Source organism: Eurosta solidaginis, chromosome 2, assembly GCF_040869045.1.
Source record: "Eurosta solidaginis isolate ZX-2024a chromosome 2, ASM4086904v1, whole genome shotgun sequence".
Taxonomy (NCBI): domain Eukaryota; kingdom Metazoa; phylum Arthropoda; class Insecta; order Diptera; family Tephritidae; genus Eurosta; species Eurosta solidaginis.
Window position 1 is genome coordinate 172,796,052 of NC_090320.1, and position 23,774 is coordinate 172,819,825.

At 35.6% G+C, this 23,774-nt stretch overlaps 1 protein-coding gene across 5 annotated transcripts in view; it reads left to right on the forward strand.

Moving 5' to 3' along the window:
- Positions 1–23,774, forward strand: part of haf (leucine-rich repeat and fibronectin type-III domain-containing protein hattifattener) — a 589,440-nt gene that overhangs the window by 320,567 nt on the left and 245,099 nt on the right. For all 5 annotated transcript variants that reach the window (XR_010949699.1, XM_067766431.1, XM_067766435.1 and 2 more), the window contains one exon: positions 9,476–9,600. Coding sequence is in view for 4 of the 5 variants with exons in the window: in XM_067766431.1 (XP_067622532.1) it covers positions 9,476–9,600 (125 nt within the window). In the remaining variant the exon portion in view is untranslated. The remainder of the gene's footprint in view (positions 1–9,475; positions 9,601–23,774) is intronic.

Sequence of the window (23,774 nt, forward strand, 5' to 3'; positions counted from 1 at the left end):
CGACGAAAACCTAAACTTTTTAAATTAGAAGAATATACTGTCTTACCTAACGGAAATCTGATTGGTTTCCTTTCAAAGCAATTCCAAGCGTTGGAAGTCATGGGAAAACGCATGGCGGAACGATACAAGGTGGCAGCATGGGACAGCTGATTATAAACTTTTTTTATTTCATTTGATACATCAACTTCCGGCGCAGTACGATTTTGACATTTGTCCATCGAATTTACAAAAACAAAGTACATGAAAATTTTATTTATGTTTGTAGGTATGTCACCATGCTGCCACCTTGTATCGTTCCGTCATGGAAAACGAAACAAATAAGGCGGAGTTAGAAACTATAAGAAGTATTACCAATGCATACTTTGAAAAGCTTACGAAAGAACATAAGAAAATCCTATTAGAGTTATTTTGGAAAAAAGGAGACAAACTTTTAAAAATTTTGTCTAAATACGAATACGAAGTTGAAATTCCTCACGTTATAGACAAAAACATTGAGTTTCCAATAGAAATTTTTAAAAAAGACAATTCTCAAAGCGTAACCAAACGACGAAAACCTAAACTTTTTAAATTAGAAGAATATACTATCTTACCTAACGGAAATCTGATTGGTTTCCCTTCAAAGCAATTCCAAGCGTTGGAAGTCATGGGAAAACGCATGGCGGAACGATACAAGGTGGCACCATGGGACAGCTGATTATAAACTTTTTTTATTTCATTTGATACATCAACTTCCGGCGCAGTACGATTTTGACAATTGTCCATCGAATTTACAAAAACAAAGTACATGGAATTTTTATTTATGTTTGTAGGTATGTCACCATGCTGCCACCTTGTATCGTTCCGTCATGGAAAACGAAACAAATAAGGCGGAGTTAGAAACTATAAGAAGTATTACCAATGCATACTTTGAAAAGCTTACGAAAGAACATAAGAAAATCCTATTAAAGTTATTCTGGAAAAAAGGAGACAAACTTTTAAAAATGTTGTCTAAATACGAATACGAAGTTGAAATTCCTCACGTTATAGACAAAAACATTGAGTTTCCAATAGAAATTTTTGAAAAATACAATTCTCAAAGCGTAACAACAATGCCGGAATTTAATTTACAATTAGCCTTTAAAGCTATTCCGAGCTTTTCCGGAAATTACAAAGAGCTGGAAGCCTTTTTAAAGATTACAGAAATCATTTATAACGATTTAGCCGAGGCAAGCAAACCAGCACTTATCGACTTTGTAATTTATGTAAAACTGAGTCAAACGGTGAAGACAAATGTGATTGCAATTCAAACCCCAACAATATTTGAAGAACTCAAAACCAACTTACAAAGAAAGTATAAAAGCACAGCTACAATACCACATATACAGAACCAATTAGCCAATCTCAGCCAAAGAAATTTAAGTATATCGAACAATAAAAATAAAATTTTACAATTAGTGTCTGAATTAAACGCTTTGCAAATATGGCAATTAGGTGCGAGTGCATCGAACGAACAAAAATCTTTGATTGCAAACTTAAATGAGCAATATAGCCTAACGGTATTCAAAAACGGACTTAATGAATAGTCAAAAAATCGGTATTAGCCGCACTACCGAAAATATTTGATAGCGCTGTTGACCTAGCCTTAGAGATAGAACAAAGAACAACAGAACAGAACTACTCTAGGAGGTACAACAATTACAACCAAAACACTTATCGGCAGAATAACAACAACAGCAGAAGTTCGACTCCCACTCCCGGGAGAAAAGGCTTTGAAGAGATTTACAAGGTATAATCGAAACAGCTGTCGCCTTGTCCGTCCTGATGTCACGTTGTTTAAATTTTTTCCACATTATTAAATAAATTATAAAATTAAAAATTGCTTGAAATAAATGTGTTCATACATTTAAAGCGATACGGGCAATACCCGGTTAACTCATATAAGCAGAACAAGGAACATGCCCAACCATGGACGGAACAATAATTCAATTAATATGTATTCAAATAATCCCAGACCTAATATTCAAAACAATAACCAGGGATATTCCTTTAACCAAAGACAAAGTATTTACCCCAACCAAAACCGTAGTAACCCGACTGGAACTCAGCGGCTAAGGAGCAATGAGAGGAATAGTCGCCGAGTCAACTATGTCCAGTTTCAGTGAAACCAAGGCGACCCGGAAGACCACGAGGGCACTCTTCCGGGGGACAGGGAAATATAAACATCCTTAGGTCCAATTGTATTTACGTTATTACAGAAAATTTAACCAACTACGTAACAATAAATAACTTAGAGCTTAATAGGCGAATGACATTCCTCATATATACAGGAGCGGACATTTCAATTTGCAAAAATCCACTTAATAACGAATAAGACTTTGACAGCAGCTCCAAATGTAAACTAACATGCATTTTCAACTAGTAAACGACGATTTTCCAATAGCAACAGACGGAATAATAGGTAGAGACTTTTTAATGAACCACCTTTGTATAATTGACTACGAAACTTTCACCATTACAATAAATGTCAACAATACAGAACATTATTTACCAATCAATACAAAAGTACCATCACAAAAAACAGTACGGATACCACCAAGGACAGAGATAATATTGCCAATTAAACTAAACATACCAGAAGGTAGCGTAGTATTAAACAAAGAATTGTTATTTTTACCGAATTCAATTGCACCAGCTAAGGGAATTCCCCATGTAAAGATTTTAAACGTCAACACACATGCAGCCAATATTCAAGAATTAGAATTTAATACAGAAAAATTATCAAACTGCACGATTTTAAACACCAAATGTCAACCAAATACATACAATAATGAACGATTCAAAAAATTAATGAAAATATTAAAACTCCAAAATTTAGACAAATACACAGAAACAGAACTAACAGAAGTTTTTAGAAAATATCAGTCAATATTCCATTTAGAAGGAGAGAAACTTTCAGTAAATAATTTCTATGACCAAAAACTCAATCTCACAGACAACACACCGGTATACATACAGAACTATAGACTACCTCAAACACAACAGGTACATATTCAGAGCCAAGTACAAGGAATGATCGACAACGACATTATTGAACCTTCCGTTAGCCCATACAATTCTCCTTTGCTTTTAGTACCAAAGAAAAGTGAAAGTGACGATAAGAAATGGCGCTTAGTAGTACACTATAGAAAACTAAATGACAAATTCCCATTGACAAGATTAGAAGACATACTTGATATTTTAGGACGAGCGAAATATTTCACAACCCTAGACATGACAAGCTCTTTTCACCAAATACCACTACAAAATGACTCAAGACCTCCAACGGCATATGCAACCCAAGACGATCACTACCAATTCAAACGTCCACCATTTGGATTGAAAATATCCTCAAACAGTTAATGTTAACAATAGCATTGAGCGGTCTAAAATCTAAACCTTTTTTCTACGTAGACGACATAATTGTTTTCGGATGTTCCCTAAAACACCACAACAGGCATTTGTTAAAAGTATTTGACAGATTAAGATACTACAATTTCAAACTAAACCCTACCAAATCTCAATTCCTCAAGTCAGAAGTAATTTATTTAGGCCACTTAATAACGGACAAATGTATAAAAACCGACCCAGCCAAATGCGCAGTAGTACGCAATTACCACAAACCGACAAATCCAGACGAGACTAGAAGGTTCTTTGCATTTTGCAATTATTACAGACGTTTTATCCCGGACTTCGCAAAAATCGCCAAATGCCTCAACTCACTATTGAAAAAACGAAAACCGTTTATTTGGTCAGAAGAATGCGAAATTAATAGCCTAAAAGTAAAACTAATTAACCCACTCATCTTACAGTACCCAGACTTTGACAAACCCTTTACACTTACAACAGATGCATCTGATTTCGTTTTAGGAGCCATATTATCACAAGGGGAATTGGGACATGATTTACCATTATCATATGCCAGCAAATCATTGCAAAAGCATGACATAAACAAACCCATTATAGAAAAGGAGTTATTAGCCATTCACTGGGGAATTAATTACTTTAGGACATATCTTTATGGAAGAAAATTCATCGTGGTAACGGACCACAGACCACTAATATCACTATTTTCGCATAGAAATCCTTCATAAAAAATGACACGAATTAGAATAGACCTGTCAAAATATGATTTTGAAATCATATACAAGCAAGGGAAAATTAATACCAATGCAGATGCACTATCACGCATCAAGATGGATAGTGACATACTCAAATCAATGATTCCAATAAGCAAAAATGAGCAAGAAGATAGAAAATGTATACATATTTTAACTAGGAGCAAGGCCGCAAAATTGAAGGATAATCGAGAAAAAGAAATAGCGCAAGAGAATAAGAATACCGGTAGACGCATTAAAGAAGACAGCATGTCTCATAAGAAGCCTGATCAACTTGAAATTTGGGAATGCACATCTTTTAATGACGTGAAGAAAATGAAGAAATTGAAATTTTATGTTGAAAAAGAAAGTAGTACTATAATTAAAATAATTAATAATGAAGTGCACGTAACTTGTAGCGATGACCCTTTGAATCAAGATTCAATGTTGGAGAAACTACATAGTTTACTGAGGAATTCACATATAAAGGAGCTAGCCCTTTGTGAAAAAGATTTTATATTTAAAAATATCGATATGAATGCAAAGAAATATGATGAGTTAGAAATGAATAAACGCGCGCCAATAAAAATTTTAATATACAAAGCTCCAATAGAAATAGAAAGTATGATTATGAAATACAAACTGATAGACGAGTACCACTGCTCTAGCATTGCAGGCCATTTCGGAGTTCGAAAAACAATTTTAAAACTTAAACAAAAATACATCTGGAAAAGCATGAGACATATGGTCAAAGAATTTATTAATAGCTGCAAAAAATGCACACAGAATAAAGTAGTAAGACACACAATAGAACCACTTGTAGTGACAAACACACCAACGGCAACATTTGAGACCATAACGATTGACACTGTAGGCGCTTTGCGCATATCAAACGGCTACAGACACATATTAACATATTAACAATGCAATGCGATTTGTCAAAATATGTAATAGCACACCCGATTGAAAATAAAGACGCCATAACTATAGCAACCACTTTAGACGAACAACTTATCTTAAAACACGACTTCATTAAAACACTTAAGTCAGACAGTGGATCAGAATTCGTAAATGAACTGATGAATAACGTATGTAATCTAATTAACACTAAACAAATATTCTCAGCCCCATACCACCATCAAACAATAGGAGCACTTGAGAAAAATCATAGAACTCTTAATGAATATTTACTTTCATTCGCCGACGATTGTGAATGGGACAAGTGGATATCGTATTACACTTTCGCATACAATACCGCCCACACGTAGATACCCAGTATTCACCATAATAATTAGTGTTTGGAAAATTACCCATAATACCAAGCGATAACATAAACAATGTAAACAAAATTTACGACATTGAAAATTACGCTAATGAGTTGAAATTGAGACTCCAAACGTCCATAAACAACGCCAAAAAATTAATAAGCAATGTAAAACTAAACAGAAAAACTAAGTGTGACAAAAATGTTAAGACACATAAAGTTGAAATAGGAGATCTAGCGTATGTAAGAATAGAAAATAAAAAGGAAAATCAAAGCCCATACCGTGGCCCGTATGCAATTGTAAGCACAAATGGAGTAAACTCCACTTTAGAAATTAATGGTAGTAACAATTTAAAAAAGTATTTAGAAATAAGATAAGAACTACAAGAAATTAGTATAAACAAATCCAAACAAAACACAAATGTATTTTCTAACTCAGCAAACAGAAAAATTATTTAATTATGCAAACGAAATAATAAAATATGTACACACAACCAATGAACATGAGTACTGACCTCCTGCAATGCCATTGCTTGCATCGGAATGCAGTTAGACAATGAACATTTATAAATGTAAATATTTCTGCTTACCTAACGGAAATCTGATTGGTTGCCCTTCAAAGCATTTCCAAGCGTTAGAAGCAGTGCACGGACTTTTAAAAAGAGAATGTTGGTAGACGGAAAATTAAAATAGTGGTAGAAGTTGGTAGATTTTTTTCCAAGAAAAAATAGCTACAGTTTATATTTGTACAAAACAATTCATATTTTATTGTAAAACCAATAAAGCACATGTCACGAAAATAACACTTTTAAAAAAACATGCAAATAAAACAAAAAAATACATTTAAATTTGTGTATACATAGCTTATGCATATGTATATGATACTTGCTTGCTGTATTTCGAGCTTGAAATACTGACGAAAATTTACCGAAACGTCTAATTACAACCACATTTTTTCAATGTACAAAGAATACTACAAAATAACCGACTTTGGCATTTACTTAAACCTTTTTATTTTCGTTTAAAATTATTCACAAAAAACTGATGAAAATAGCGCAGGGAAATATTTGCGTTCTCATTTACCACATTTATTTCATAAACAAATTTATTTCTTGTTTGAATTCGTACACAAACTTTTCAAAATAAAAACCGAAATAAATGTAATCTTCGTTTGAAATAGCAATGACAAAATTATTATATACCTAATGATCGCAGTATTTGGTTTCAATGCGAATATGTATATTGAAATGTTGGTAGATTTTTGGGTTTTGGTGGTAGAAGTGGTAGAAAATGAAAATGGGCCAAAAAGTTGGTAGATCTACCAATAAAGTGGTAAAATCCGTGCACTGGTTGGAAGTCATGGGAAAACGAAACAAGTAAGGCGGAGTTAGAAACTAAATTTGTGTCACCAAAAATTGTATAAATAGGTAAGATTTTGAATAAAGAAAAAAGATTGAATATGAACATCAAACATTTTATGACTTTTTCTTTCTCTTAAAAACATTCCGGCAACTTACATCTGTAGGTAGCCTAGAGATCGGCTTTCGAGCCTTATTTCACCCTTTTGGAACGACCATCAGGTCACCACACTGAGATACTCAAGAGTATTTGAAGTGCCACTCGCAAGTTTGGAAAAACATCTCCATACGATATCATAAAATTAAGTGATTCTAACGGAGTTTTAGGTTCAATTTCCTTTCTACTTCGAAGTAATATTTTGCAGTTACATATTTCGATAAAAATTTCTGTTCCATCGAAATCTGTATTATAAAATTCACCCAAGTTCTTACAAATTCTTTCTAAGTTGTTATTATCCTTCTTTAACAAATTTCAAACGTTCAAAAGAAATCCAAATTTAAAATTAAAGTCATATAGTCGTGTAAATATGGTACGTATTTCTTGTTGGAGACGATCGAGAACACTTGTAATCTGTGCTGCACACGATCAAACCTCGTTAAGATTTCATACCAGAAATGAACTCATATTACGAAACTAAAATTAGTATATTTTGCAACATAATTGTAGCTTCGCTTCTGGTGTCATTTGTGGTGTTAGTGTTCTCTGCTTTTTGTTCTAAGTGTGCTACTACATTCTCTAGCCCATAGATGAAAAATGTTTGGGGTGACTTTCGATAACACTCTTACCTTCAATATGCATGCCTGAGAAATCGTATTTAAAGTACAAAGCAACTACAACGACAGCACAACTTACAAAGCAGTTAGTCGCCTGTCATGGGATACGTGTCACCGGTTTTTCCAGGAAACAGTTATAGTAAAAATAAAAATTATCCAGGAAGTTCTGCTTTGTGGACCATTTGGCGCCCCCTGTGAATAGCGCTGGGGGAAATATGCCACTGGTTCCCTGCTTTCTATAGTTTGACCTCTCATCTCTTCCACATATCGGTAGTAGTGCAGTTTATGGTACCCACCGAAATTTGGGCCAAAATTTTCGAGTGAGGTATCAAAAGACGCGCATTCACGTCTAGATTAAGAATCTGAAAGCGGAAGATAACTTTTTTTATCCGTTTAAAAGTTATCGGCGAAAAACAGGTTTGTGTGATACATATTGTTCCCGCACGTTTACAATCTTTAAAGTGCACACATCATTTTACTTTTTATATTTGGTATATTAAAATAATCTTACTTGCACGAATTAACGAAAAAAATTAGGTTAAATTTCACCAATTTACTTATAAAATATCAAAAAAAAATATTGCAAAAAATTTCTGTCGAAATGAAAATACATGAAGGTGAACAGTGTTGCCAGCTCAGCGACGATGGAAATTACTTTTGTTGTTCTCTGTTAGGAGCGGTGGCGGCTCAACATAAATTTAAATGAACATACAACTACATTGTTTTTGTAATTTACTGAATATTTTGTAATTTAATATATTAAAAGAGAAGAGAATACGTCTTTAATTTATCGAAATAAAGTGATGCTGGCAAATATTTGCAATTTTCATTTTTATTTAGGCGCAGCCTTTTCTCCTCTTCCTTCTCTTCTCTTCTCTTCTCTTCTCTTCTCTTCTCTTCTCTTCTCTTCTCTTCTCTTCTCTTCTCTTCTCTTCTCTTCTCTTTCCTTCTCTTCTCTTCTTTTCTCTTCTCTTATCTTCTCTTCGCTTCTCCTCTCTTCTCTTCCCTTTTGTACTCTTCTCTTCCCTACCCCTCTCGCCTTGCCACGTCTCTTCTCTGCTAAATTCACTTCGCCCGCTGTGTGTGGTTGTTGTTAAATCGTATCATAAAATATGAAACATTGCATAAGATTGTGTTAAACGAATCTATGTATATGAAAGACTGCTTACGTGATAGGGCTTTAAACAAATATACAACTACAACAAAGCAAGCACCCATACATACACGTAGTCAGCAGTTGTCAGTCATGTAATGTAATCTTGGATTCCAAGAGAAGAAGTTATTTCACACACACATAACCACCCTGCAGTCAAGAGCCAAAGTAGTCAGCAAATATTCTAGTTTATTTTCTAGGATTTTGTGGGGTTATTCATACCAGTCAGTTTTTAAATTGTTCATTGGCCCTATGAAATGCGCGAACGATTTCTGCGGCAATTTCCAATGCATACTTCAATTAACAAGGCTAAACATCGTACAAATAAACGGGCACATAAACACAAACACGATCAGAAAATACTTCTCCGTTACTTCTGCAGATTAATGAAGCCATTTAAAAGGTCATTCCGATGCTAGAACACCATTACACCCTAATAAATTGTGGACTGAGCCACCCAAAACTTCATCATACGACTGTGCTCGTGGCACTGGACCTGTCGAAAACGTTTGAAAAAAATGTTTGGGGTGACTTTCGATAACACTCTTACCTTCAAGATGCATGCCTGAGAAATCGTATTTAAAGTACAAAGCAACAACAACGACAGCACAACTTACAAAGCATTTAGTCGCCTGTCATGTGATACGTGTCACCGATTTGGTCGCCTGACTCAGAACTGCCACGGCATATTGTGTACGAAGTAGTTTTGTTTAGATAATATCGAGTATCTTTCATTTGAAGAGTGATACTTGAGTACCTTATTTATACATTATATGCGAATAAAGTCATGAATAAATATTAACTTTTTTTCCAGGATTGGGATCAAGTATCAGCGTACAGCGGTCGTTCTATACCTCGGCCACATATGTATGCCACCGACAATCAAGAAGATATGCGAAGTCATTTTTCTGGCATGCCCATCAGGGTGGCTAAAGCAAGGTAAGTTTACTAGCAGAATTAATTTTCGGTACAAACAATATACACTTTTTATAGAGCCTGACATAATTGTTTGCATAAAAGCAATGTTTGTTTTTTCAATAATTTTTATTAAATATTCAATGGACCGTAACAATTTTTTTTAACCCAATCAAATTTAACTATTTGTTATATCATTGCATCTAAATTTCAAAAACTCTAGCGAATTGGAAAAACCCTTTGCATAAAGCTGAATGGAATGCAAATTAAAATTCAGCCGTTCGAAACATATTCTTGTTGAAATTAGATAACGTGATGATTGACGCCACAATAGACCAATGGTCGCAGTGCGATCCTTAATTAATTATCTATCTATCTATAACGTGATGACAGAAGTTTGTATATCCAAAAAAAGTTGTATCGGTGCTCAGCATATTACTCAAAAAAATAAGCTGACCCCTGCAGCGGAATTCCAGCAGTCACCATTGCCTAAATTATTAAATACGAGTATGACAAAATGCCAAAGAAAATGAACGCTTGGAATTTAAGGAGATTTTTGTAGTTGCGATTCTGAAATTTAAGCCAGTTATCTACAATTCAGTTAGGGTACGCTTACACAGCCACCGAGTTTGATCGATTGATGCCGGTCGCAATCCTCCGATAAAAATGAACACATGTATTTAGATGAGCGTGTGTACATCTCAACCGATCACCGAATTGGCTAGAGATGTTGGACTCTCCGCAGAATGTGAAATTTCTCAAGTTATAAAAAGTGTTCTCGATCGTCTCCAACAAGAAATACGTACAAGATTTACACGAGTAAATTATCTTAATTTTAGATTTGAATTTCTCTTAGACGTTGGAAATTTGTTAAACAATGATAATAACGACTTTGAAAGAAATTGTAAGAACTTGGGTGAATTTTGTAAAACAGATTTCGATGGAACAGGACTTTTTATCGAAATATGTGTCTGCAAAATATTACTTCGCAGTAGAAAAGAAATTGAACCTAAAACTCCATTAGAATTACTTTCTTTTATAATCTCGTTTGGAAAAGATGTTTTTCCATACTTGGGAGTGGCACTTCAAATACTCTTGATTATCACAGTATCAATTGCTAGCTGCGAACGTTCATTCAGCAAATTAAAACTGATTTTGACATATTTACGACCAACGATGGGGCAAGGTCGCCTAAGTGACCTAACATTATTAAGTATGGAAAAAGAAAAATTTGAAATGATAAATTTTGATGATATCATTGATATACAGTAGATGCTCACAAACTAGAACCACTTTGTTTTTAGGGTGAGTCTATTTTCTGAAAAATTCTAATTCCTGCACGTTTTTTTATTTGTATAAAATCCTAAGTCAATTTGCATTAAAAAACTACTCTGAAATTTGGTCTTATTCATTTTTATTCATAAAAACGAGGAAACATAAGTTAACAATCCAATACAATACATATCACATGTTTTTATGTTAAATACTAGCTGACCCCGCAGGCGTTGCCTGCGTTAAATTATGTCTTTGAAATCAAACTTTCAATAGCTTATAGTTTGTTAATCCGTTATTTATTTTTTAACAATATAAAAACTCATTCACCTTTTTTATTCATTAACTGAATGCTCAAAACAAATAAAAATTTAATATTAAATTAACAATGTCGGCAATCTTTTCAAATTTCATAAAATCTGTGGTCATTTGTGGAAATACTTACTAGATGGGTTGCAGTTGTGTCGAATTTTATTGTATTTCCCCTTGTGACTTATTTATCGTCATGGCAAATGTGAGACGAATCGGAAACTGGAATCGTTTAAACTCAAATGGCATATCGGCTGGGATCATTGGAATTCTCGGAATGAGAACTTCCTCACCGCTGAATTTCCCTTTTAATACCCTTGCGTGAATCAGATTGCCCACAAGTTAATGACTGCTAAACGGGTACCGTTGCATAGTTTTGGCTGATTCAAATTGCGAATTATGATGGCGACTAAACCAACCTTTACTTGTAAATTGTGCGGTGGAAATCCAGGCACATCCAATGAATTTAAAAACTCCGTTGGGTAGTTTGTCGCTTCGTCTTCATTGGTTCATCCACGTCTTTGTTTTTTGCTGCCAAAATTGCTCTTTCACCCAACCAATCGTAATTGGTATGGTTGGCAACGATGTTCAGAAAAACTTTGCTTATCAGCTCCTCTTTCGTTAAGGCGAAATTACATAAGTTTGGTGAATAAAAACCATATATTTGATGCGTCTACTGGAACACGACCATTGCCGACAGTTAGCAATTGGTTGGAGAACCCTTCTGCAGATGGATCGCTTAGTAATGCAACTCGCATGTTGGTTGTCAGCTGCAGTTTCTTCACAAGGCCACAATGTCGCAGATTTGATCGTGGTATTACCGGTAGTGTTTGTCGGAAATCGCCGGAGAGCAAAATCAATGAACCCCCAAAATGTCTTGCGTCATTACGCAGATACTTCATGGAGCGATTCAGGGCTTCTAACGCATATTTATGTGACATGGTGCATTCGTCCCAAATAATTATGTTGCTCCTTACCAAAACTTTAGCCATTGCTGACTGTTTCGCGATGTTACAGGTTGGTTCTGCAACCGCTTGAAGGTTTAATTGCAATTTTAACGCCGAATGAGCGGTTCGGCAACCTTCCAGCAGAGTAGCGGCTATTCCAAAAGAAGCCACTTCTACCGCAATTTCCGATCTTGCACGAACTGTAGCCAAAATAGATGATATAAGGAATGTCTTGCCAGGGCCACCAGGCGCATTAGGAAAAATATGCCATCATTTCCATCATCAATTGCCTTCATCACCGTATCGTACACTTCTTTCGGTTGGGGATTCAACACAGGTACATTCGTTCTAACCAACTGGCTTAATGCATTTGTGTCGTATTCACGTTCACGATGCAATTCTCGTTCGAAAGCATCGTTTATTCCACGATTTGGTGATGGCATTACTAGCCTGACAAATAGTTTGCCGCACATAAGGTAACACATATCTTCTACCAAAACCAAAGCCTGGTTGTGCATCTCTTCATTCATCTCAAGGTTGGGATTCATTGAATGGACTCGAGCACGATGCAAAATGTCTTCTGACATGTCATCCTTGTATTGGTCCCACAATTCACGTGGATTCGATGGAAAACACGTGGAAATAATAATGGCAAACAATGTGCGTAACTGTATTGGAGATGCGGATATAGTTGCTTCGGCGATGGTCGTGTCCCAATGGGCATCGTTTTCCAGCAAATTGAGCTCCTGGCATGCAGCACGAAACGTTGGCAGTACTATACCATTGACAGTTCGAAGTGATTCAAATGATGCCGGCCCACGAACATCCACCAACAATAGTCGCAAGTAAAAGCATTCATCATTATTCGGATGCATTGTATAAATGCGGCCAAGAGCTTTAGTAGAACGCACATCCGGATGACCTGGTATTATATCGCCTTGCTTTCTACGTTGAAATTTTTTCGATGAAGAATTCCAAGTGTAATAACGCGGTATATCCATGTAAAGTAGCATACGTGCAAAGGGATCAATTTGGCAAATGGAGAAGAAATTGGTCAATGTTGTCGCTGGTGGGTTGTGCGACATTTGCTGCATTAAAATAAACTCTTTGGCCGTTTTCCAGATGCACTGCTAAATGTGTAACAGTCGGATAGCGATCGTGAATGGGAAATGAGAATATACGCCAAATCGCCTCATTGCAACTTACGTATCGACCAACTTGATAGCGCGTGATTTCACCATTACGTTCTGGACCTTGCAGATCAAAAGCCGCCATACCACTGCCTTTCGTGACATATTTGCAAGCGTATTTGATGGACTTAACGGAGTTGCAATACTGAACGTTACAATGCCCTTTGAATGTTTTTGACAGAAGAGGCGAATACGGAACCATGAAATCATTGCCTTTCACTTTCATTATTATTGTCCTACCGCCATCACTAGGTGATCTACGCCGATACAGTGGATAACCATCATTGCCAGCGAAGGTCTCATCGGTCAAATCTAGGGGATAATTCTTTGAACAATTTCCGTCGACCATGCGCGATGATTGTGGGTTAACGGCACCACACGGCCCATGAATCATGTTCGTTATTACGATATCATGCAGGTCTGGATCGGTTACGGGATCAGGAATATCGGCACATATGATGTCATCAATTTGGTCAGGTTGCAATTTTTCGACTAACCAAATGAGAATATGCGCATGCGGCAAGCCTCTTTTCTGCCATTCAATCGAATACATCCAACATCGAATATGCCCAAAGACATGATGCTTAACAATATAGTCCATCAGCGACCAAATTTTTTGCCTGAATACACGTGCGGTGATATCGTGGCGATCACTTGATGTTTGACCAGGAAGCAGCAATTGAACAATTTCTGTCCATTTTGGATTGCACGTGAAGGTGATGAACAGGTCTGGACGACCATAATGACGTACATATGTCATTGCATCTTGCGCATGTTCATGCATATGACGTGGGCTGCCAACGAACGTCGCCGGTAATATGGTCAAACGACCGATATTAGCTGCATTTCCTTCGGTGCAAATTGCATCCCGTAAATTAAGGTACTCCTCCGTACGTCGGCTGCTTTGGTTTAAACATATAAAAAGGAGGCGGTCCGCTTCTATTTTGGCACAGATATCGAAGCAAAATTGCTGAAAAAATCGGCGGAATCGAAACAAATAGTTGTCGACATTTAGGCGAATCATTAAACGATACGCGTAAAAGTTCATTGCGCTAACATTCTTGGTAGTTTCCTCGCCTATAATAATATCAATGATATTAGTTTCGGATTGATATTATAATTATTATGATATCGATACTCACTGGTCAATGGACTTATCATCTTGATATTTATATAATATCCATCGAATCCTTGCCAAAACATTAGTGGGTATTGCAGTGTATCGTATGAGCCATGTGTTTCGGCTATTCGTTTTAATTTCCCAGAGTCGGGACGTGTCAGCAACTCTCCAAATTTTCACCTACTATCAAAATTGCACCCTTATCTATTGTTGGAGCGTCGAATTGACGTTCATGTGTTCCAGTCGGTCGTTTATCAGCTCTAATCACAACTTTATAGTCATCAGTTGGCATTGGATCCAACGCAGTTTTGAATAACCGAAGCAATGCATGATGTTCATAAAGTAACTGCTGCAGTTCTCCAAGAATTCCTCTTCTCATTGCAGGATTGATTATTTGACGCTGATCAAGTCGATTTTCCACATTAAATAAAAAAAATAAATGTAAGGCGCGATAACCTCCGAAGAGATCTAAGGCCGAGCTTCTCTTCCAATTTGCGTCGTGCTCCTCTTGATTTTTCCCTACAAATTGGCCGTACGGGACCTACATGTTTTATGCCGACTCCGAACGGCATCTGCAAGGCAGATGAGTTTTCACTGAGAGCTTTTCATGGCAGAAATACAATCGGAGCGCTTGCCAGACACTGCCGAGGGGCGACCCCGCTTAGAAAAATTTTCTTCTAATTGAAAAATCTTATTTCTAAAATTTTGATGTTGCTTTGCCCGGGAGTTGAACCCAGGGCATACGGTGTGATAGGCGGAGTACGCTACCATCACACCACGGTGGCCGCCACGATTTTCCACATTGCCCATGAAATATATTTGTAGGAATTTATGTTGTGCATCTTCAAGCGGGAGTAATGCCCCAATTCGATGGTGAATTTGGCCTTGGATCTGTGAAGTCGATGAGGAAGTTATAACAAAATATATCCTTTTATTTATTTAATCTACATTTTTGTAATGATATTTTGAACCTTTTATCACCTTGAACGTCGGATTGAATCCAGGTTCATCAATAATATTTGCTCCAAATGAAGTCATTTGAAAGCATCCGTTATATTTCTGAATGTTTGAAAGAAAATTACGTGATTCCAGTGTTTCGACACGAAGCAGGGAATTCAATGGCTCTGGGGGCAAGGGTAATAGTAGTAATTTAACCTTGCCACTGAGACAGCATAACCCAGGTGTTTCTCCAGCGAACTTCAATGCACTGCAATGGCTACACAAAACCTCCATCGGTCCAATTTGAACGCAAGGAAGCGAGCTGTAGTCAATTGTGCAATCATAATGAAATGCTACTCTATCTAAATCAATGCCGGCCAAAAGTTGCACATTGTGCAATTTGAGTTCGTATTTTCACACAGACTCTAACGATGTGCTTTCGCTTGTCAGTCACTAAAATCAACAGTGAATGCAAAAGGAAAGGCCATGCTACTTTTTGGGCACATAATAAAAACAATATGCTGCAATGTTAAAGTGGCTTTTTCCTTTGAACATACATATTAATATTGACAATTTAAATATTAATTATTAATAAATATTGAAAATTTAATATAAATATATTTTTATACGTTCTACTTAGTTTTATTAATTTTCATAAATTTTTTTTTTATTGAATAACTTTATGTTTTGAAAATATATATTTCTATCTTCACATTTACTTTGTTTTATAATTCTTTCTTAATGAAAAAGGGAATTTTTTTAAGTAAATTTTGCATTGAATAAACACGATACCTTCTTTTATTAAAAAGTTTCATCTGACTAGCTCGAACTCTGCGTTCTTAGTTTTACGAATATAAGTAAATATAGTTAGGTTTAGCTTGAAATCAAATAACCAAAGACCTTTTTAATTTCAAACTTTACAGTCCATATTTTCTTTTAGCACACTGTGGGGAGTTGTCACTCAATTTTTACACACACTTATGCAATTGTTTTAGTATTTGTGTGGCCGGCTCTGATCTAAATCAATACTTGAAGCACTTCTTCTTAATCGCTGATTTCGATTTTCACGTTGTTGCGTTGGTTGATATGTTCGACGATTTCTCATTGTTAGCTGAGCCGTCTCACTTACCGCCTGTCTTACTCTTTGCGTTTGTGATGCACGATCAGTGCACGGTCTTTTAAAAAGAGAATGTTGGTAGACGAAAAATTAAAATAGTGGTAGAAGTTGGTAGATTGCTTTTTTCAAGAAAACAGTAGCTACATTTTAGATTTGTACAAAACATTTCATATTTCATTGTAAAACAAATAAAGCACATTTCACTGAAATAACACTTAAAAAAAAGTAAAAAAAACCAAAAAAAATGCATGTAAATTTGTATATACATAGCTTATGCCTATATCATACTTGCTTTTTTCCTGTATTTTGAGCTTGAAATACTGAGGAAACTTTACAGATGCGTCTCATTACAACAACAATTTTCCAATGTACCAGTATTTTTCTGCCGCAAAATAACCGACTTTGGCATGTTATCGTTTACTTAAAACTTTTTTTATTTTCGTTCAAAATTATTCATAAAAGACTGATGAGAATATCGCAGGAAAATATTTGCGAGCTCATTTACTACATTTCTTTCATAAACAAATTTATTTCATGTTTGAATTTGTGCACAAATTTTTCAAAATAAAAACCGAATTTCAACAAAAAAAAAATTGTAAGAAAAAAATAAAATAAAAAATCTTATTCCATGTGGGTGTTATTAAATACAAGGAACAAAATCACCTTCTACAAAATAAAATTTTTTATAAAATCTTATTTATTTAATTGGAGGCTGAAATAAAGTCCGTCCGAAACAATACTCTTTTATTAATATTGATTGGAAACAGCCTTCAAACTCAGTTTATTGCTGTCTATGAACAATCGCCACTCTTTTGAATCAAGTGTTTGACCAAACTCTTTGAATAAACCAGGAATGTCGTTGCAGTAGCATATACTGTCTTTCTTGGTATAGTGTTTGAAAAATGGTTCGTGACGAGTTCTACAATATATCACCTTAACATCGGATGACACAAATTTAAATTGTTGAATACGAGAAGTGTGGATTTCGGCCTTTTCCTTGGATAGTTCCAAATCTCTTATCCAATCATTAAGTTGTGCTTGCGACAGAACTTTTCTCTCGTTTCCCATGCGAAATTCAGTACAACTTGATTCTCCGCACTCAGATATTACTGTTGGATCCGCAACTGCCGTTGAATATAGTACTGGTAATGTCACTGTAGGTACGCTGGCAAAGGTTACTCTTCTTGATCTTCCAACGCCAAGTACTTTTGTTTGACAAATATCTGTCAAATGACACTCTATTGAATGGCAAGTAGGTTCTCTCCATATCATTGGTGTATCAAATTTTATTTGTTGTCCGGATTCCAACTGAATCAATCCTACTCGACACAATGTACACAAAGTGTTCGGTGTCCATGATTTTTCAGCATTTTTAGGCTCAATGCCAAAATAATTGGAGTATAAATTTTTGATATGATCTGAGAACACTCGTCGTCGCCTTATGATAGTATATTGGCCACACATGAAACAGAACATATCTGGATCGTTATTACACTCAAATTCTCGCGTCCTTTTACTTATTTTATTTTTTTTAATAAATCACGGTTTTGAAATTTGACTTATGAACTGAACTATATCCGGCGAGCCTTGCAGATGTTATAAAGTTTCAAGGCGCATTAACTCATATTTATACTCGGAACAAGAATAAAATTGAAAAAATCAAATTTTACCTAGACAGAAAGGTTCCTTTTTATACGAAGCCGGGAAAAGAAAATACTACCTGCTTTAGATGTAGGGTTTAAAAATTGTCTGTGTCTTATAATTTTGAAAATCTACCTGCATACTTACCCATAAGTGACGGAAATACATGTTTATAACTACATGCCTACAGCAGGTTTCGAACCCAACCACTCTTCCTTTCGATGCAACCACTCTACCTACTATAAAACAATTCGAGTATTAAAAGTACTATTTGATTTATTTAAAGAAAAAGTATTATCATTGTTATGGTGTTATTCGTTTACGGATAATATCCTATTTGCACTTTATACCTTTAATATATGTATGTATACATACATTGAAGTTGCGCAACCTGGGTATTTTTATTTGATCGCTTATAACTTACGTAGTTTTGCATCGATTTTCTTTGATGATAGCTTATCTTTTTTCTAATTAAACAGAGCTTTACGTAAAGAAAAAATATCTGGAAAAACAGTTGTGGTTTTGGAATGCTGCCCTCGCAAGTAATTTTTTTCATATTTTTTCAAAAAAAACACAAAAATCTGAAATGATAAGCTAATATCTCGAAAACTATCTGGTTGAGCAAAAAAGAATGTACGATGCATTTATAGAAAATTTTAACATCTTCCGACTTTTTTGCAATTGCTTGACCCGTTCGTGAGATATACGAAATTAAAGGGAGCCATCTTTTTGGTTTTTCAGAATAACGGTAAATTGCAAATATCTCAAAAGCGGTACCATAGAATCAAAAATGAACTAAATTTTCGAAATTAGGGGGTGATTTTACATACGAATTTCCTAACGGCGTCTCTGGTAAAGAGAAAAAGTTGAAATTCGTGGTCCAGTGTTATCATCACTGTTGCGAAGTCTACTTGCATTGTAGGTTTGACGCGAAAGATTTGATCTTCTGACTCGCGCATTCTGAAAGACACTGATAAATGAACAAATGTCAAATCCTCACAAAATAAAAGTCTTCGATGGCAACTTACCGTTTGAAAATATAATTCCACAACAAAATTAATTAATAGTAGAATGAACAGAGAATTCAATTTAATTCGCAGAAAAATTAATTGCACAGTCCGAAATTAACACTTGGAAACACATACATAAATATAACAAACATCTTTAACTATTCACAATTTCCACTTCACCAGACTTAACCAAAATTTTTTGAAATTACTTTTCAATGGTAATTTTCACAAAAAGTCGTTTGTAATTTTCACAAATAATCGTTTGAAAATAATGAACTCATTAAAATTGAATAACTGTCAAAAGCTGTCATAAGTTGATACACACACCGCCATCTACTGGCAATACATGAACCAGCATTAAAGTTACAATGCGTTTGCAATGCAATTAATTTTTACGTGGTAGATTGGCGTTCCCGATGTATTGATAGAGCGAAATTACATTTAATTTCTTTGTAAGCTGATACTTTCTGCGAGACACGTTTGGTCCATTTAGCGAAAATACTTAAAAATTGAGAATAGATTCGTTGCTGGATAACTCGTCACAACGTACCGCAAACATAAACGTCATTCATCATCAAGAACGTTTTATATAAAATGTATAAGAAAATAACCACATCGCACACATAGAGAGTCCATGTTCGATATTTTATTATAATCCACAGAGCTATTATTGAGCTTTTCTTACAAAAAAATATCATAACAATTCTCACCATACAAAATGTATAGGAAAATAAATTTTTGTATAGCAATTTTTTAGGAATTTTATTGGATATTCTCCTATTCTGGCCAGAGAACAATCTGAATTGGTGTCAATCATCCAAATCGGTGCAGGCGTTCTTGAGTTAAAAGCGTTTGTACTAACGTCACTTTCTTTTATATATATAGATACATATACATATGTATATATACGCTAAATCAAACAAGATCCAAAAACTCCAATTACAATGAATACATTTTTTCATTAAAAATACATAAAAGATCGATAAAAATACATTAAAAAAGCCAAAAATGAGTCAATAACTTCATAACTAATATTCAGCGATGTGCAATGATTTTTTCTTTTTCTCATGATTGGTATTAGAAACAGCGTTTAAAATTTATGTTTTATTCGATTTGATATAGCTCATTGCAGATGGCGGCACATCAAAGTCTAGGGCTAACCGCTTCCCTTGAACACTTTTGTCAAGCTCTTCCAATGTCTGAACTTTGGTTTCCAAGGACAAAGTATATTTCTTACCTTTATTTGGCACTTCAACGAATTACTTTTACTTTTAAACAAACAATGCCAAAACACGTGCACGCGTATCGAATTTTACACAAAAACATGAATAAATTGGGGATTCCCCTCTTTATATCTATTTTGTAACAAAAAAACAAAATACGCTAAGAAATTATTTGTCCCGGCGCAAGAAAACTTCACTACGCCACTGTGCGATGGACTGTGGAAAATTAATTAATTGTGTGCAAAACAGGCGCCCTTTATGGGATAAGCACATAAAAGCATATAAACCTGCGTATTTTTGCGAAAAAATAAAATATGAGAAAAAACTGCCGGCCGACAATCGGTTGCAATTTTTGTATCAGGATCATACCATTTAACACGCTAGTCAGCCTCTGCGTCGGCATTATACCAGATGGCATACTAGTTATTATAAACGCCAATATCATACCAATTGACATACAAGTTAGTTAATTTATGCATCAGTATGTTGATAATAGCGTTCACCGACCACGACTTAGCGACAATATTTACCGACTTAGTGTTAATTAGGGTTATGGTATCATTATGTTAATTTAGATCAACCAGCTGAGTTGATAGGTGCCGAATCTCACCAAAGTGCTTATTTATATTTCTTTATTTCTCTGTGAGGCGGGGCGAGATCAAGCAGTTTTAGGTAGTACTTACCAACTCAGTGTGGTTCAGACTTAGGACTCCTTATGCTTATCTGGATCAACCGGCTGAGTTGGTAGGTGGCGTATCTCATCGTAATGCTTACGGAGATGTTTCCGTATCCCTTTGGGGGCGGGGCTAGATCCGGCAGCTATTGCTGACATTCCCCGCAACAATTCAGCAAAAACTCCTTTAAGTTGAGCTCTTTTGCCACACTATGTAGGTGGTGCTCAGGGGCCACTATGCCGTGGTGGTTCTGAGTGCAGTATTTTGCCACACTATGTAGGTGGTGCTCAGGGGCCACTATGCCGTGGTGGCTCTGAGCGCAGTATTTGGCACTCCTGCAGCCTTTTCCAGTGTGTTATTTTTATGTCAGCCGACCAAGCCGTCGATGCGTATCACATGAGCAGTCGACTAATTGCTTTGTAATTTGTGCTACGCCGCCTTGAAGGTAAGAGTGTTATCGCATGTCACCCCTAATATTTTTGAGTGGCTGACAGTCGGTAGCGTAACGCTATCGATGACAATGCCAAATATTTGCGTCATCTGTTCCTTAAATCTCTTAAACAGAGTGACCGTGGACTTGGTCGGCAATAGTTTCAGATCATACGAGGTAAAAAAAAAAAGAAAGACTTGGTAGATAACTATTCATTTTTGAAACTTATTCCACCATAGAGGGGCCAGTTGCCATTAGCGTGCAGTCGTCGCACTATGGCGCCTCTGCCCGAAAAGGCTTGCAAAAATCAAAAATTTCATGAAAGCGTTCGATACACCTAATACATGTGTTTAATAGAGCATTTTCCAGGGATTGCGATAATATAACTCTTATTAAACAGAAGGTGATATTTTAGGAGGTAGAGATGCTCAAAATTGATTAATTTTTAAAACTTAGACAAATTTGTGAATTTTGTTCTTTTTGTTGTATTAAAAATTGTTTTGTCTCTACTGCTTTCTTGTATTATAACGAAATCATATTTAATTCTAGGTTTAAGCAAAACATAAAATTTCTTTTTTTTTTATAAAAGTTTTCAGATCTACCTTTTTTTCGAAAGCCTATTTTTAGGACCTTTTTTCGAACTTTGATGAAAAATAAAACAAAGGACAAAGGTTTCCGTTAATTTACAATAAGTATTTGCTAAATATTCAGTTACCTGAATTCATAAGGTCTACCTGCGTCCAGCTGCGATTTCACATTTTACATCAAATAAAGTGAAGCAACCTTGGGTATATATACGCCCCTGAGCAGGTATAGGTAAGAAGGATGCGAATTTAGTACGGTCACTTTTGTTGTTGAAATTTTTTAATAAAACCAAATTTTTCGGTTATAAGCTGCATAATATACCTGGAACTCGTTGCATAATTTGAGTATATAAAGCAATGTTTAATATAAGGCTCATAATCAGTCGTTTTTTGGAGTCTATTGATTAAAGTATTCTGTTTATTTAAATAAACATAAATATAGCTCACATATTTTTCTAGTAAGATATACTCGGTGGCAAAATTAATATATCTCTCGAAAACTCCAAACTATTTGAGGTGAGACAAAACCGGAGTTCGTTGAGGCTATTATGACAAAATTACCAAATAAAGCATGCAACATAGAAGACGAAGGCTTGTAAGAAAAAATTGGCTTCCTCTACATTCCAATACAAAGAAAATGGCAAGTAGTCGGTCGTTCTACTTCAAGGTTTATAAGTAAGCATGAAAGCTGGTTAGCTGGTAAAAGTTTTTTGGACGAAGAAATGCCTAGCATATTAACCAATCGAACTAGAGGAAGACCAACAAAACCCATATAAGAATGTTCGACCTACACAAGGAAAAGGAAGCTGTCAGATTATATTAGAACTATCGCCACGACTCATCTTTCAGAAGCATTGGCTATTAAATATAAAAATGACGAAGAGAACACCAAGTCCCATATCATAGGAGCATTTGTGTTAGCAAGCCCAGTGCGACTGAGAAGGATCAGAAACAGAATTCCCACACCCCCAAATGTGCTACCTAGGAGATACACTCCTGAAGAGTCTTTGGCGCTATTTATAGATTTCGGGTTATCGAAGGATAAATATAATATTGTCACGGATATTAGCATCACTAAGTTATCCCATCACTAAGGCGATGCTAAGGCCATGCCAAGCAGTATTTACGTTAATAATCAAATCAAGTATACACATATATAAGGCAGCCCAGAGAGAAGTCACACACAGATGCATTTACTTATACGCCTATGTGCGCGCGAGAGACTGTAAGCTACAAACATTCACATCAATAATTCAATCTTTATGTATCTACATAAACGAATAAATAATTGCGTAGTGTCACGGATATTAGCATCACTAAGTTATCCCATCACTAAGGCGATGCTAAGGCCATGCCAAGCAGTATTTACGTTAATAATCAAATCAAGTATACACATATATAAGGCAGCCCAGAGAGATGTCACACACAGATGCATTTACTTATACGCCTATGTGCGCGCGAGAGACTGTAAACTACAAACATTCACATCAATAATTCAATCTTTATGTATCTACATCAGACATCGGCGTTTCATACATCTTAAGATGGTGAGCAACTCACACAGATAGCCTGCGCTCTTTGTTTAGTGAATGGTTCAGTCTGCAATGAGCAATTGGCGTGACAACATCGAGTGTTGGTATCGCTAGTTGTGCAGCGAAAAATATATGCAAGTATTTACGTAAATACATTTTATTAATATGAATTAATTTAACTAATTTAATACGAAAAAATGCAACAGGATC